Below are 15303 nucleotides of genomic sequence, written 5' to 3'. Positions count from 1 at the left end.
AAAAAATTGATGGATATATGCCTTACATTCATTCAAGACAAAGGATATATACTAGTCTTCAAAATTTGTTCATACTTCATGTAATCCCCACGCAAGTCAAGGAATCTTACTATATTATATATAATGCCATGATCTTAGATGATTATTTCATACAACAATTCAATTTCGCCACTTCGAAAACTGAACAACCTGCTGTCTTCTTTCTTTCAAAAATATGTTAGAAACAATTGTCTCTGGTATTGTTGAGAAAGTGTTGGGCAAGCTGATATCCCTTGCTTCTGATGAAGTGTCTTTGGCATGGGGTGTCAAGAATGATGTACAACAACTTGCTGACACTTTAAAAACTATCAAAGTTGTTCTCTTAGATGCTGAGGAGAAACAAATTCATGATTCAAAGCTGAGAGTTTGGCTAGAAAAGCTTAAAGAGGTTTGCTATAATGCAGAAGATATTTTAGATGAAGTTGAGGTGGAAGATCTACGTAAGCAAGTGGTGCATCATCAAAGCATTACAAGAAAGGTATGCCACTTTTTTTCATCATCAAATCTAGTTGTTTTCCGTTTTACGTTGGGGCATAAAATTAAAGAGATTAAAAAGAGGTTAGCAAAAATAACAGCTGATAAGAATGATTTTATTCTCACTGAAAAAATTGATAGCAATCATGTTATAGATAGGGAGAGGGAAACCCACTCATTTGTACGTGATTCAAATGTTATTGGTAGAGATAAAGACAAAGAGGAGATTATAAGAATCTTATTGTGTCCAAGTTATAGAAATGTGAGTGTTTCTATCATTCCTATTGTTGGGCTAGGAGGTTTAGGAAAAACCACACTTGCAAAATTGGTGTATAATGATGAAATAGTGGGTGATCATTTTAAGTTGAAAATGTGGGTTTGTGTGTCTGATGAATTTTCTTTAAAAAAGGTTCTAATTGACATCATTAGTTCTGCAACTGAGCAAAAATGTATTCAAATGAGTTTAGACCAATTGCAAAGGAAACTACGTGATATTATAAGACATGAAAAATATTTGTTAGTTTTGGATGATGTTTGGAATGAAAACGAGGGGTTGTGGTGTGATTTAAAAGAATTATTAACGAAGTGTGTTAGTGGGAGTAAAATCATAGTAACTACACGTAGTGACCGTGTTGCTTCAATTATGGGTACTATATCTACATACAAGTTAAAAGGTCTTGCCCTTAATGATTGTTTGTCTGTGTTTGTTAAATATGCATTTAAAGAAGGGCAAGAAAAACAACATTCCAAACTTATAGAGATTGGAAAAGAAATTGTAAAAAAATGTGGAGGTATTCCATTAGCAGTAAGAGCGCTAGGGAGTCTTCTTTATTCCTCAACTTCTGAACAAGAGTGGATAAATGTGAAAGATAATGAGATATGGAAGTTAGATCAAAAGGAAAATAGCATTTTACCAGCTTTAAGGATAAGTTATAATAAGTTATCAGCTCCTTTAAAACAATGTTTTGTCTATTGTTCTATATTTCCGAAAGGTGTCAAATTTTCTAGCAATCATTTGGTTAACTTTTGGATGGCCCATGGGCTTTTCCAAGCCCACAATGAAAATGAAGATTTGGAAAATATTGGCATGCAATATATAAAAGAATTAATGTGGAGATCTTTCTTTCAAGATGTTGAAAAGTTAATTGGTGATAGGTTTATATTTGAAATACATGATCTGATGCATGATGTTGCCACATCATTGTTCCAAAATGAGTGTTTAAGACTGAAAAGGGGTAGCCAAATTGCTTGCAAAACTTATCGACATTTATTTTTTCATGGTGAAGTGGTTGCTCGAAACTGCATAGCTAGCTTGAGTAATGTGAGAAGCGTTATATTTTCTTCAACTATTGGTGACGATATCACTATTAGCCAATCTTTTTTGGAATTACTTATCTCAAGATTTCAATTTTTGCGGATGTTAGATTTATATAATCTAGGCATAAAAGTAGTGCCTAAAGGAGTTGGTACTCTTAAGCATTTGAGATATTTGGAACTAGGAAGAAACCCAGAAATAAAAAAACTCCCGAGTTCCATTTACAAGCTACAAAATTTGCAACTTTTATCACTGAGGAATTGTGAGGAACTAAAAGGGTTAACAAGAGAAGTAAAGTACTTAATTAGTCTCAGAGTGTTAGTCTTAACAACAATGCAAAAGCATCTACCAAGCAATGAAATTGGCTACTTGAATTCTCTTCGATATTTGATTATTCGCAATTGCAGCAATTTAGAATATTTGTGTGAAGATATTGGTCGCCTGAGAGCCCTTCGAATGCTCATAATTTCTGAATGTCCACGGTTAATCTCATTACCACGTGGTGTACGAAACTTAAGCTCATTAGAAGACCTTCGTATCCGAAGTTGTGCAAGGCTTAATCTTGATTTGAGCACAGGATCAGACAATCATGCTGAACTCAATAGCACAGGGCCTCCCCTTCGATCCCTTGAAATTACTGATTTATCACAACTGGTGAAATTGCCGCAATGGCTTCTCCAGTGTTTGACAAACACTTTGGGTGAACTATTCATTCGTGGCTGTCCAGAATTGTCATCTCTACCAGAGGATATGAATCGTCTCGTCTCTTTGCGAGAAGTAAGAATTGAAGGCTGTCTTAAACTGACGGAAAGATGCAAACCAGAAGCAGGTGAAGATTGGCCTAAGATTGCTCATATCCCCAACATTCAACTTGACGGAGCGATTATCAAGTCAACCGAAAATTAGTTATGACCAATCCATATCTATTCTTCTTCATCAGTTAGTAGTTAAATTATAAATATTCTTGAAATACTTATTTGAATAAAGTTAAAACTTCAATTGACAATTTGATTCTTTTATCATTTGATATGAATTTCAAAATTTGAACCTATTCATTGTTTCTCCTTCCTTTCTTTAACTTTATTGTTTTATATGTATGCAGGGGAAACTTGAATTAAATTTGTGAGTTTTCAATCTCATAATTCAGCCTTGACAAGTAAATATTGCCTCCCATAATGTTTTATATTTATGTTTTAATTGTTTTGGGGAATGGACCGTACAATGTGAGTTTTTTGCTGTCAGGGCTCACAAACATGGATGAGTTATTTTATATCTATATTCAGATAAACTCAGTTGGAGAATTTTGCTTCTTGTCCCTGAATACTGTTACATACCTGAACTGTTGGGTATAATTTTCTTCTCTCAAATGCCTTGTCTTCCTGGTTTGTTTAGCTGCCTTGCAATCAAATGTGCATTCAACCAGAGTAGCCTGCCAGTTTATTTACACAGAACACACACAACTGCACTTTCGAATGAAATGTCTTTATTGATTGGAAAGAATAAACATAGCAGCCCTCCTCACTGCTTTATTTTGAAACTAATTACAGTGATAATTGTTCTGACTAGAGTGCCAGAACCCCCTAGGCGATAGCCCCCTAATTTCCCTCCCAATTCCCTGTTGTTTTCCGTGCCTTTCCTCTCCTCTCCTTCTGCCCTTTATAAGCTGCCATCTGCATTCAGACCTGCTGAAACCAGCGAGCTCTGCTGTGGCAGTAAGTTCTTTGAAGAAAGATAAATGCTGGTAATCTCTTGACCTCATTTTTTGGTCTGATTGCTTGTGTTGCACAATTTGTTTATTAATTTCACCCTATTTGAGCCACATCAATGTCAGGAATCTCTTATAGGATAAATCATCAGATGTTTGATAGGCAGCAGAAGCGTGCATTGTTGAAATCATCAGAGTTAGTGGACATGAAGCAGTGTGTGCCCTATAAAATTTCTGGTGCTTTCTCATAGTTTTGAGATTGAAGCTGCTATTAAGCTTTATTATTATTATTTTTTTGTTTGGATTTATATAATCTTTTCCAGACTGAGAAGCATCTTAAAGATGTGACGCTCCAGCTTTAGCTCTTATTGTTGAAAGATTGAAAGCGTATGATGGATCTCATTGTGTGTATATAGTAACCTGGTTCTAGTAATTTTCCCCTTGTACGTCTTTTATATTTTGCTTGCTAATTTGAGTTTCTCTTAGTCTTACTTGAATCTGCAAAAGTAATGTCAATGGGGCCTACATCTAAAGACAGCTTGAAGGTTGCAAAATCTACTTCTAATGTTTTGGTGAAGCATGGAAGCAGGACTATATCTTCGGTATATTTTGCATGCTTTTTTACAACCATTTCTGCATGCAATGAGGGTGCTGAGTGTTTTTTTGATGGCTTGGATAGAGGGGCATTCCAACTAAGGATGCAAGGGCAGATTCAATTACATCTGTTGAAGATATAGCTGTCAAATCACAGGCTTTGTTAAATGCCAAGGATTCAAATAAGGTATTGATTGGTGAAATTTGAAGCATTGAATACCGTGTGAAGTGTTACTGAGAACATGTTTTATATGAACTTTTTAATTTACTGGATGAAGGGGAGAGAAAAGTTGTTGGTAGATTTAAGTTTGAAGAGCCACGGATAGAGCAGATCCAAGATCTTGAGGTCTGTTCTGGGATTTATGCCTAGATATATTTCTTTGTTTCCTTTGAAAAATTAGTTGTGATAGAGATGTGCCTTTGTTGCAGAATGATATGATGAGATTTTTCAGAGAGGATTTGCACAGATTTTGAGGAGCAAATTGATGGACTCGAGATGCTGCAGAAGGTAGTCTTCTCATCATTTTAGTTCTTGAATCTGTTTCAAGTTTGTTAATATGTAATCTTGATTGAATCAATTTTTAATTACAGGCGCTCCCATCTATAAAAAGGGAAATTATTGAAGTAATGGATATACTTCTGAGGAGGTCTGTTTTGCAGTTCTTCAAATCTAACACAACATGCTTGATGTATTTTATGTTTAATTTACTTTGTTATTGTTCATACAGGATAATGTTGATCGCGCTTCATCCTTTGTTGTCCTTATTAATCTCTTGCGTCCATTAGATCCTTCAAGGTGGCCTTCACCTGTGACTAATCAGTCCTTTGCTGCCAGAAATCAGAGGTTTTCTGGTCTGCTTGTAAAATTCCTCATCAAACTCAATAAGGTATCTTTCGTTGCCAGTGCCTTTCTTGCTCTGCTTTCTATGATTGTTTTGACAAGCCAAATTGTTTGTTTAGTAGTATTTTTCTAATTCTAACAAACTGATAAGCAGTTATGGGGCTGGAGTGCTCATTATAAGTTAAGTGGTTGCATGAGTCATCCTAGTACAAAAATTGCCCTCACTGGGACATGTAACTGAGATGATCAATAATATATTAAGGCTAGAATGTGCACTTTTTTTGCAGTGTTAATATATTTGTTTGTTTGTTGGCATCGATTTTCACATGTTTTGGCTAGTTGTGTGCTAAATTTTGTTTCCTGTCTCTGCAGGTTCTTCAAAGTACTATATATGATGTCAATCTTGACTGCATTCTTCAATGCATTCATGTACTAAGGATGCAAGGGCAGATTCAATTATGATATAGCTGTCCAATCACAGGCTTTGCTAAATGTGAAGGATTCAAATAAGGTATTGATTGGTGAAATTTGAAGCGTTGAATATTGTGTGAAGTGTTAAATATACTGAGAACATGTTTTATATAAACTTTTTAATTTACAGGATGAAGGGGAGAGAATAGTTGTTGGTAGATTTAAGTTTGAAGAACCACAGATCGAGCAGATCCAAGATCTTGAGGTTTGTTCTGGGATTCATTCTTAGATATATTTCTTTGTTTCCAATGAAAAATTAGTTGTCACAGAGATTGTGCCTTTGTTGCAGAATGGTTTGATGAGATTTTTCAGAGAGGACTTGCATAGGCATCTACGAAGCACAGATTTTAAGAAACAAGTTGATGGGCTTGAGATGCTGCAGAGGGTGGTCTTCTCATGATTTTGGTTCCTCAACCTGTTTCAAGTTTGTTAATATGTAATCTTAATCAAATCAATTTTTAATTACAGGCTCTCCCATCTATAAAAAGGGAAATTATTGAAGTTCTGGATATACTTTTGAGGTGGTTTGTTTTGCAGTTCTGCAAAAATCTAACACAACATGCTTGCTGAAGGTATAATTATCTTCTTGCTTTCAAACTTATATGTTGTCTGTTTAGCAGATCAGTGGACAATTATAATCTTTGCAAATTGTTTTAAGCTAGTCAGCAGAACGTGACGGTGAAATAAGAAAAGCTGCTCTAAATACATTGTCTACTGGTTACAAGATTTTAGGTGTGGCATATCATGATGTTACATAGTTGCTTTGAATTTTCCTGCTATTCTTCTTTTATTCTTTGCTTTTTTCTCTGCCCCTTCTTCGTGTTGAGAATTTTCTGCATTGTACTCGGTCTATTTAAATTCTTCTGCTCAGTCTTCTTAGCTGTAAAACTCTTGCATTGAATCATTTTGCTGCAACATACTAACATATGGACTTTATGCAGACATTTCAATACAAGAGGCCTTCTAATGATGTCCAGGAGAGTACTCTTGACAGTCTACTTACTGAGGTCCTACTTTGGCTGTTGGATGAAAGGGTTCCTCATATGGATGATAGCAGCCAACTTTTAAAAGCTCTCAATGTGTTGATGCTTAACATTCAGGTGAAAACTTATCTGATATGAATACATTTTCAGTAACCTTTATGTGTATTTATTGCTTAATTGACTTGCTGTTGTTCATACAGGATAACGCTGATCGAACTTCATCCTTTGTTGCTGCGAGAAATCAGATGTTTTCTGATCTGGTTGTAAAATGCCTCATCAAACAGACTAAGGTATCTTTCATTGCCGATGCCTTTCTTGCTTTGCTTTCTAAGATTGTTTTGACCAGACAAATTGTTTGTTTTGTACTGTTTTTCTAATTGTAACAAATTGCCCTTACTGGACAACATGTAATTGAGATGATAGATTTTATTAAGACTAGTATGTGCACTTAATCTGCAATGTTAATAATATATTCTCATGAATTATATTTTCTGAAAATGAATTGCTTGAAACTTTTTATTTGTTTGTTGGCAGTGATTTTTATGTGTTTTGGCTAGATATATGGTAAATTTTGTTTCCTGTTTCTACAGGTTCTTCAAGATAGTATATATGGTGCCATTCTCAACCACATTCTTCAAAGCATTCATGCATATCTGCAAGAATCGGGAATGGAGAAGGTATATGTCTAACATCATCTGCTCCTTGTATTTTGGGGAGGCGGGGACTGAATGCTGTCTGTTTTTCCTGATCTCAGAGTTTGAATTTTCATTAACTTGCATCTTTACTGCTTCCCATAGCCTCATCAGATAATATTTCAAATAGAGCTGTAGCTGAGCAAAAAAGCTTTAATTTACCACCTTCATATACTTAAGACATAGGATCAATAATGCCATTGCATCAAGAGGTCTCGCCCCGGAGAATCCTTTGGGTGATCAACAGAATGAGAAATATGTTGAGCAAAAGTGGTAATTATAGAACAACATTTTTATTAATTATAACAATTACAAATTTATACAAAACAACCCCCGTAACACTTGCTACGCTCACGCACAGCCCACACTCTTTATTCTTGCACTCAATGACACTCAACGGCTTTTTTTTTTTGCACAGCCTCACAGCACACACTTCTTTATTTTGTACTTACTCTTGGCTGGGACATGGTCCCTTCTTATACTAGTTTTATGTTGGTTTTGTAGCCGATTTTAAACTTTCTTTAAATTTCTTGAGTGACGGCTTGCATGTTTATAATGGAGAATTCTAAACGAGCAGTTGCAAGTTGTGAGCTAGGCTGGAGCAATGTCCAGATTGGCGGTTTTGGATGCTTCCTGACTCTTGTTGAAAAAGAGAGGCGATGCTTGCTTTGTTTAACAAGATATGGAGGTATGCATAATTTGCTTTTGCTTATTCTGTTTTTTTCTCTGTTAATTTAGTTAAAACAGACCTAAAAGTTGAAATTATTGTTGAAGCTGCAGTAACCACTGGGACATTAGATGCAATTAGAGAAAGGATAAAGAACATGTAATTAGCTGCAGCAGCCAGGAACCCTGAAGCCAGAAGCAGGACGTTAATAAACATGAATGACACTCTAAATCATGGACTTCCTGATCAGAATCGTTAGTCAGATCACTGTGGTGCTGAGAATGCTGTAAAGGGTGCGGTTCTCCACATGGACGAGAAGGTCTTCAAGAGTGGATGGACAGACTAAAAAGCGGAACAATGGAACACCTTTAAAAACTTTTGTGCAATATGAGGAGCCATCTCTCCAAAGTCTTATTCGATCTCCTGCCATAGAATGCCTTATCGTAAATGGAAAGTGAGAAAGATTGAACTGGAATTGCAGTCGCCACCATAATGTAAATCTTGATTCATTGTACATGGTAAGTGATTATTGATTATGTATTATTTTTTGAGTGCTATACTTTGGTGCTTGTATATTGTAATCAAAGCCCTGTTATATTTTGAGCTGGTGACTAAATACTAAAATTTAATTCAATGTATGCATTTTACACAGGGTATGGCTCCCGGCTTTGCTTGATGTCTTTTACGATTGTTGTTACATATTCACAAGGTATTTTTAATGAATCTGGATGCTAAACAATGTTTCTTTTTCCAGTTTTCCTTTAGCAAAGACCTTGGTGAAGCAAACCGAAGCAATTCCATAACCAATAACTGCTGCAGCATAAAATATGTCCGGCCATCTTCCTCATCATAAATAATACTTTGTTTCTGAGCTTAATGATTCGTTATCACTTTTGATACCATTGTCATCACAAAAAGACTAGGATTTGATAGATGCTCAGAAGGTTATTTCTATCTTTCAAATATATAGGGCAGTTGCATTAGAGCTTTCACTTATTTTGCTTTACCATAGACCACACCTTTCTGGTTCGATTTAACTAACAAGCAATTAGGATCCTAGCTGCTGCTATCACATATCTCCATGAAATTCCTGTTTCAATCCAACACTTTTTGAATTTATATAACTCATTACAAAATTCGGGTAACCACTATATAACATCAGAGATAATATGAAACTGGGTTTGATTAGGTTTAGGTGTTTCACTAACTTTATACAACTAAGATGAAATGACATGATCGTATTAGCGCACCCAATTGTAGAATGACAGGCCAAGATAATTCTGCTCTAATTTTGTATTTAATCACAGTAGACTATAAAATATTGTAGATTAGGAAGAAAATGTAACACCTCTTCTAGAAGTACTGCTCTCTGCAGAAAAGCTTCATTAAATTGACTATTTGAGCATACTTGATTTTTTAAAACATTTAAAACTTCATACATAAGTCATTATAATAACATGAAAAAAAATCATTTATTAATAATCAAAATGATGAAAATACCCTTGTTACAGAAATAAATGGAAGTGTTTAAAAAATGTCTAATCTTATTAGCATAAACTAAAAATCATACTATGTATAGTCAAATACAATCATAAAAATCTCAATGAACTAAAATTGATAAAACTAAAATGATAGGAATGCCCTCACAACTCTATACCCCCTAACCATCACTCGTTCCCCACCTATCACGATCACTTGTTCTTACACACAAGAAAGTAGAGGAATGAGTGACAAGAACACTTAGTAAATATGAGACTATACTAATAATTTCTATTGAAACCCCAAAATGCTCTTAAACTCGACCCATACTAACTTTGTCATTTGCAGTCAGCATTAAACTCCTCTATGGATGATGACGGGTCCTATGTATTGCATTTGTACTCATATTATACTTTAGGGACTATTTAGGTTGTATGTCATTACTCTCAGGTTGACCTATGTCCTTTCAATCACTAAAGAGCCACTTCTCCAAATTTTTATCTAGCGTAACCATACTAAACTCAGTGTAAGCATATGAATCTGAAAATTGTAATTAAAGTTGTATACTAGGTCAATTAGTTTGGATTAGATATATGGATTTGATACCTTAACCATGTGAACTATTTTTTTGTTTCACTACACCAATTGTATCTTAACTGAGTTTACTGTGAGCAGGTGCCCTACTACAAGTCTAATGTCCTATTGTAGACTGCGTAGTGACTGTATATTCATAGTGCCCTCTCATAACGATCGTAAGATGTCTAGTATACATGCATGTCAAGTCTTTATTTAACTTAGCTCACTCTTACTTTCACCTAACAATATATCTCGTGCCCCATTATGATTGAACTCTTAAACATGTGAGGTACTACTACGTACCCGAACTCCTTGTACTGTTGCTTAAGATTAGAGGTGTCTATGGCTCGACCAGCTCTGGCTCTGCCCATCGGGCTTATTGGTTGGGCTTGTCCGTAGGCTTGCACAGTGATGGGCCTTTGCATTGAACTGAACCGACCCATGAAATTTTTAAGGCCTAAGGCTTGAGCCTTAATCGAGTTTTAAATAAATTTAAACACAAATTATTTTTCAATTATTAAAACCAATGACAATATTTCAAATATTTTATTTATAATCTCTTGCTTATGATAAAGGAATACCATGGTTACATGATGAAAAATATTATAATATAATACAAATAAATTAATTTAAATATTATATAATTACAAACGTAAATAAAATATATATATACCATACCAATTATCTACATAAATAATATTCAAATTGATTGAATTCACTTGACATTGGATCTATTTGTAATATTTTGTAATGATAAAATTCAAATTAAAATGAAATTATAAATATAAAAAATTATTGTTTGTGAATTCAGACGGTTTATGAAAGAAAGTTGATAAGAAAAAATGAGATTAAGAATATAATGAAAGAATTGAGATTGAAAGATTTATAAATAAAATTGGAAAATAAAAAGGATTTGAGTTGTTTATATAGGAGGAAAAAAATTATAAAAAAAAAAATATGGGTCTGGCTTCTACAACAAGCAGAAGCCAACTGGCATATAAAAAAAATTCTTTTTATTTTTTTAATATATTCAACAATAATGGGTCGGGTCGGGTTGGCCCAGGAGCCTAATACCTAGGCCTACAGCCCACCCCGGAAGGCTTATGGGTCAAGCCTCATTTTCAAGCTTTAGGCTAGACCTCCATTTGACTAGCCCTAATTGACATGTCTACTTGGGACAAACCTAAAATTTTTAGCCTAATTCCTTTTCTCTTTTCTTTATTTTGCTATATACACATAGGTGTATGTCTATGGACACTTAGGGTGTGTTTATTTATTCCCAAGCACATAGCTACTTCTCATGGCATTTCCCCGTGTGTTAATTTTCCTACACACACAGGTGTATGCCTTTTTAACTATCTATTTTAATTTCTTTTTCTATGCTCTCATCGATTGTACTACTTTTTAAATGTATTCTAGTCATTTTACCCAACACATAGTCATGCTAATGCTACACACCAAAAGTTCACATGTCTTAGTTGACCACTAATCAGTCAATGGTGTCCTATGGTTGTTAGAACATCAGGAAAACTTGACTTGAAATCTGGGGATTGCATACATGGGCATGTATCCTATACCATACAACCATGTGACAAACCCAAAAATCACACTAAATGCCCTACTTCGATTCTAATCATGCAAACACTATCAATTTCATCCCTTTGACATATGAATTAGGACCATACTAACAATACCACTTGCTTATGCTAAATACATGCAATTTCCCATCAAACAAATGCATAAATAATGGTAACAATAATAAAAAATACGAGTATATATTCATATAATTGTAGAGCTCTCAACCATGTCTTATACATTATGATTAGTATCAAACTTAAGCTATAGATCATAGTTATAAAAGCACACTTTGCAAGAGAAACCACAAGGATCCAACAAATATAATGGAAACAGGTGCAGAGAGGCATTCCCACTTACCTCGATTACAACAAAAGACAGCACGCGTAGGCCTCCTTGTCTCTTATTTCCTCGCAACCACCTCACTGAAAACATGTCATTGGAGTCACTGCACGAAAGTCTAACCATCAAACTTGCCCTCACTCACTTTTTGGGAGAAATTGTGCGTTTAGGGATTATAAAATAATAATCCCAAAAACACAGCAACATGTCATATATAAACTGAAAACGTTACACACACACAAGCGTGTATTTGAGGCACACAACCATGTGTTACTTAATTTTAATCAATCTTATTTGGCTGACATGGCATGACACATGAGCATTGACTCTCCATACACAATCATGTGTCATCCAAAACTCTTATTTTGACAAGAGTATTTTGCCCTTGAGACGTACATGTGAGTGTTACACGTAAACAAACTTGTTTGCACTATTTTATTGCTGAAAATTGGTGCAACAAGAATTGATTATCGGTTCTTGAGCAAAGTCTTCATTCCTAGTTCAGAATGTTTTGCAAAAGTGGTGCCAAGAAAAATATTATGTGTAATGTTCACTAGGGAAGGGGACCCTGCCTTTATTTTATATGTATTGTTTAATTAGTTATCAGGTTCTCCTATTAAAAGCACAATAACTTTCATTGACCCACACTTACAATTCAAATTAATAACCATAATGCAAAGTGTGTTGACCTGTTTCCAAATGATCACATTGAACTCATAAAATAAATTCTTTTTGGATTATATATTCACTCAGTTTTATTAAACAATAAAAAAAAATTAATTAATGTATACCCATATTATTCTAACATTCTCCCATTTAGACATTACTAATTATATATATATACATATGTATACATATATATATGTATATATATACACACACAAAGAAAATGATCATTTTTATATATTTTCTGGTAAATGAAATTTTGTTATTTTAAAGTAGCCACAAACTTATAAGAAAACAACATAGTCAAGACAAAAACACTTCAATTTAAAATAATCATATCAATACAATTATCAATAATAAATATAATATTTAAAAAATAATTTAAAAACATTAAAAATATATATAAAATCACAACCTATGAGCACAATAGGCTGTATCGAATTCAACCTGGAACAACCTGACATGAGCCATTATCGTGTTTACACACAACATAACATTTTGCTTCTTTATAAATGGTATAAAAAATTTGCGTACCAAAATGTTTAAATTGCGTCAATAATCTTAGTAATTAATCTCATTTTTACTATCGAAAAAAATTTAAATAAAAATAAAAATAATCGAAGTAATTACAACTATATAAAGATACAACTATATACAATATGTAAGGATTTTAACTATTACTAGTACCTGTCCTTCAATATTTTTTTAATTTACTTTTAACAAATTCTACTATTGTAAACATTTCTCTGAACATTTGAGTTAATTCGGGTTAATGCGGGTTAATGTTTGTATGAAAAACTTAATTCTAATTCAATTTTTTCATACATTGTCATATCAAGTTAATGAGTTGTGTAGAAAATGCCAACTCTACATGGAGGAACCCAACACCTCATACCAACTAGAGAAACAAACCAAAGAACCTTTGATAGAGAACCAAAAGCCAAAAGCTAACTATCTAGAAGACAAACCATTGACATAAGTTGAGACCAATCCAAATTAGACACCTAAACACAATAAAGGAAGGGGAATAAGGAACGAAAGGTAAAAAAGGGAGAAGGAAGATGGAATGGGGTACTAAACTGAAAGTGAAACAAAAAGATGACAAGGCTAAGAAAATGATCAATAAAGGGATGGTTAACAAACAGGGGAATAAAAGACATGGGGAAAAGGGGAAAAGGCCAAAAAGGAAGCGAGTCAGTTAGTGTTTAGAGAGATGGTAGAGGACATGGTAAAAAATTCATCATTGTTGTGATACCCTTGAACAAATTCCACATTGACAAAGCACATAAGAGATGTTGGGTCTGTTTATACTTTGTTAGTATATCTCACATCAGTTATAGATGAGAAGATTTGACTAGTTAAATAGTTTGTAAGCTTTTTAAACTGTCAAGACGTGTTTTAAGTTGCAAAGCTTAGAAGCAAAACCATGATGAATTATTTGTCAAAAGTAGACAATATCTTGACAGTAAGTCAAGTTATTGGACTAGATATATTGCAAATGGTATCAAAACAGTGTTGTGTGTTTTCTTAAGCGATGGTGGGGCAAACTTCAGCAAGGATGTCAAGTCCCATAAAAGGGGTGTATGTGATATCTTTAAGAAAATCTTACATTGACAAAACATAGGAAAGATGTTGGGTTTGTCTGTGTATCCTGCATCGATTATCGATGAAAAGATTTGATTGATTAAATAGTCTGTGAATTCTTTAAACTATTAAGACACGTTTTGGGTTACAAAGCCCAAAAGCAAAACTATAATGGATTGTGTGTCTAAAAGGATAATATCTTAACAATAAGTCAAGCTATTAGACCAGAAATGTTACAATTGTTTTCTTCAACAACATCCTTACCTATGGTCCAAGTATTTTTTATTGTGTAAGCCATTTTGAACTTGGGCTAAAGTGTCAAGTTATCATAATTTTTTTTTTTTGTTTGAACTTAGCAAGTGCCATTTTGGTGAAAAATATAGAAAATATCTCAATCACCTTAATCAAGAAGATGGTGCAAAGATAAACTCTAAGAAAGCTGAGGTTATAATATAATGGTCAACACCTAAGACTATTAGGCAACTTTGAGGATTCCTGGGATTGACAAGGTAATATCGTAACTTTATCATGAATTATGCATCAATCATTACCCTTCTTCATTGAAACAAATATCTTGGCACTACATAACTTTGCCAATGAATTTTTCATTGAAACAAATGCCTCAAATATTGCATTCAATGCAATGTTTACACAGGAGTGCAACCTAACTTCTTCAGTAAGAAGCTTGGCTCATATGAGATTGTCATTAGCTTACTATGCCAACAGTAAAGTTGTTTTTAAATGGTGACAATACCTCTTGCATGCTAAATTCACAATCAATATGAACCACTATAGTTTGAATAACATAAATATCGAATATAAGTCTAATCAAGCCAATACAGTTGTTGATTCTCTCTCTCAAATCTTCAAGGTCAAGACCACTCATGATGGTCGTTTGATCAAAGTTGTGATCTTATTATTCTCTTACCTAGCAACATTCATACTGTTGCTTTGTGATTATTTAAGGAAGGAAAGGCAGACAACTCTAGATTTACTACTTTTTCATCAACAATTGAATAATGGAGAGCTCCTTTCATCTGAATATACCAATCGTGATAGGTTATTGTACTATCATGGCCATATATGAATGAGTAAGACATCTCTTTATAAGTTCCCGTTGTTGAAAGAATTTCAGAAGTCTTTCATGGTAGGGCATTGCAACATTTTGAAGAAACTTTGGTGACTCTGGGTCAATTTCCCTTGGGCTAATATGAGGAAAGATGTTCAAGATTTTGTGGGCTGTTGTCTCACATTCCAAGAGATCGAAACAACCACTACAACCCTTGTTAGCTTGTTTTGC

At 34.1% G+C, this 15303-nt stretch overlaps 2 protein-coding genes across 2 annotated transcripts in view; both read left to right on the top strand.

The window, feature by feature from the left end:
- The first annotated feature begins 214 nt into the window (after positions 1-214).
- Positions 215-2734, top strand: LOC123206323 (disease resistance protein RGA2-like). Its single transcript, XM_044623491.1, has 2 exons — positions 215-1398; positions 1669-2734. The coding sequence occupies exons 1-2, from the start codon at positions 215-217 to the stop codon at positions 2732-2734; spliced, it is 2250 nt and encodes a 749-aa protein (XP_044479426.1).
- Positions 2735-4677: 1943 nt separating this feature from the next.
- LOC123206315 (protein MOR1-like) overlaps positions 4678-15303 on the top strand; it is a 32611-nt gene continuing 21985 nt past the window's right edge. The window contains exons 1-3 of the mRNA XM_044623483.1: positions 4678-4686; positions 5977-6011; positions 6381-6539. Of these exons, the coding sequence (XP_044479418.1) occupies positions 6483-6539 (57 nt within the window). The 5' untranslated portion in view covers positions 4678-4686; positions 5977-6011; positions 6381-6482. The remainder of the gene's footprint in view (positions 4687-5976; positions 6012-6380; positions 6540-15303) is intronic.

Source organism: Mangifera indica, unplaced genomic scaffold (genome assembly GCF_011075055.1).
Source record: "Mangifera indica cultivar Alphonso unplaced genomic scaffold, CATAS_Mindica_2.1 Un_0032, whole genome shotgun sequence".
NCBI lineage: Eukaryota > Viridiplantae > Streptophyta > Magnoliopsida > Sapindales > Anacardiaceae > Mangifera > Mangifera indica.
This window is presented reverse-complemented; position numbering and strand designations above follow the sequence as displayed.

Excerpts from the sequence above, each read along its gene's own strand:
- LOC123206323 (XM_044623491.1), top strand. The coding sequence starts at position 215 with ATGTTAGAAACAATTGTCTCTGGTATTGTTGAGAAAGTGTTGGGCAAG. Across the intron at positions 1,399-1,668 it reads AAAGATAATGAGATATGGAA|GTTTATATTTGAAATACATG; the intron begins GTTAGATCAAAA and ends AATTGGTGATAG.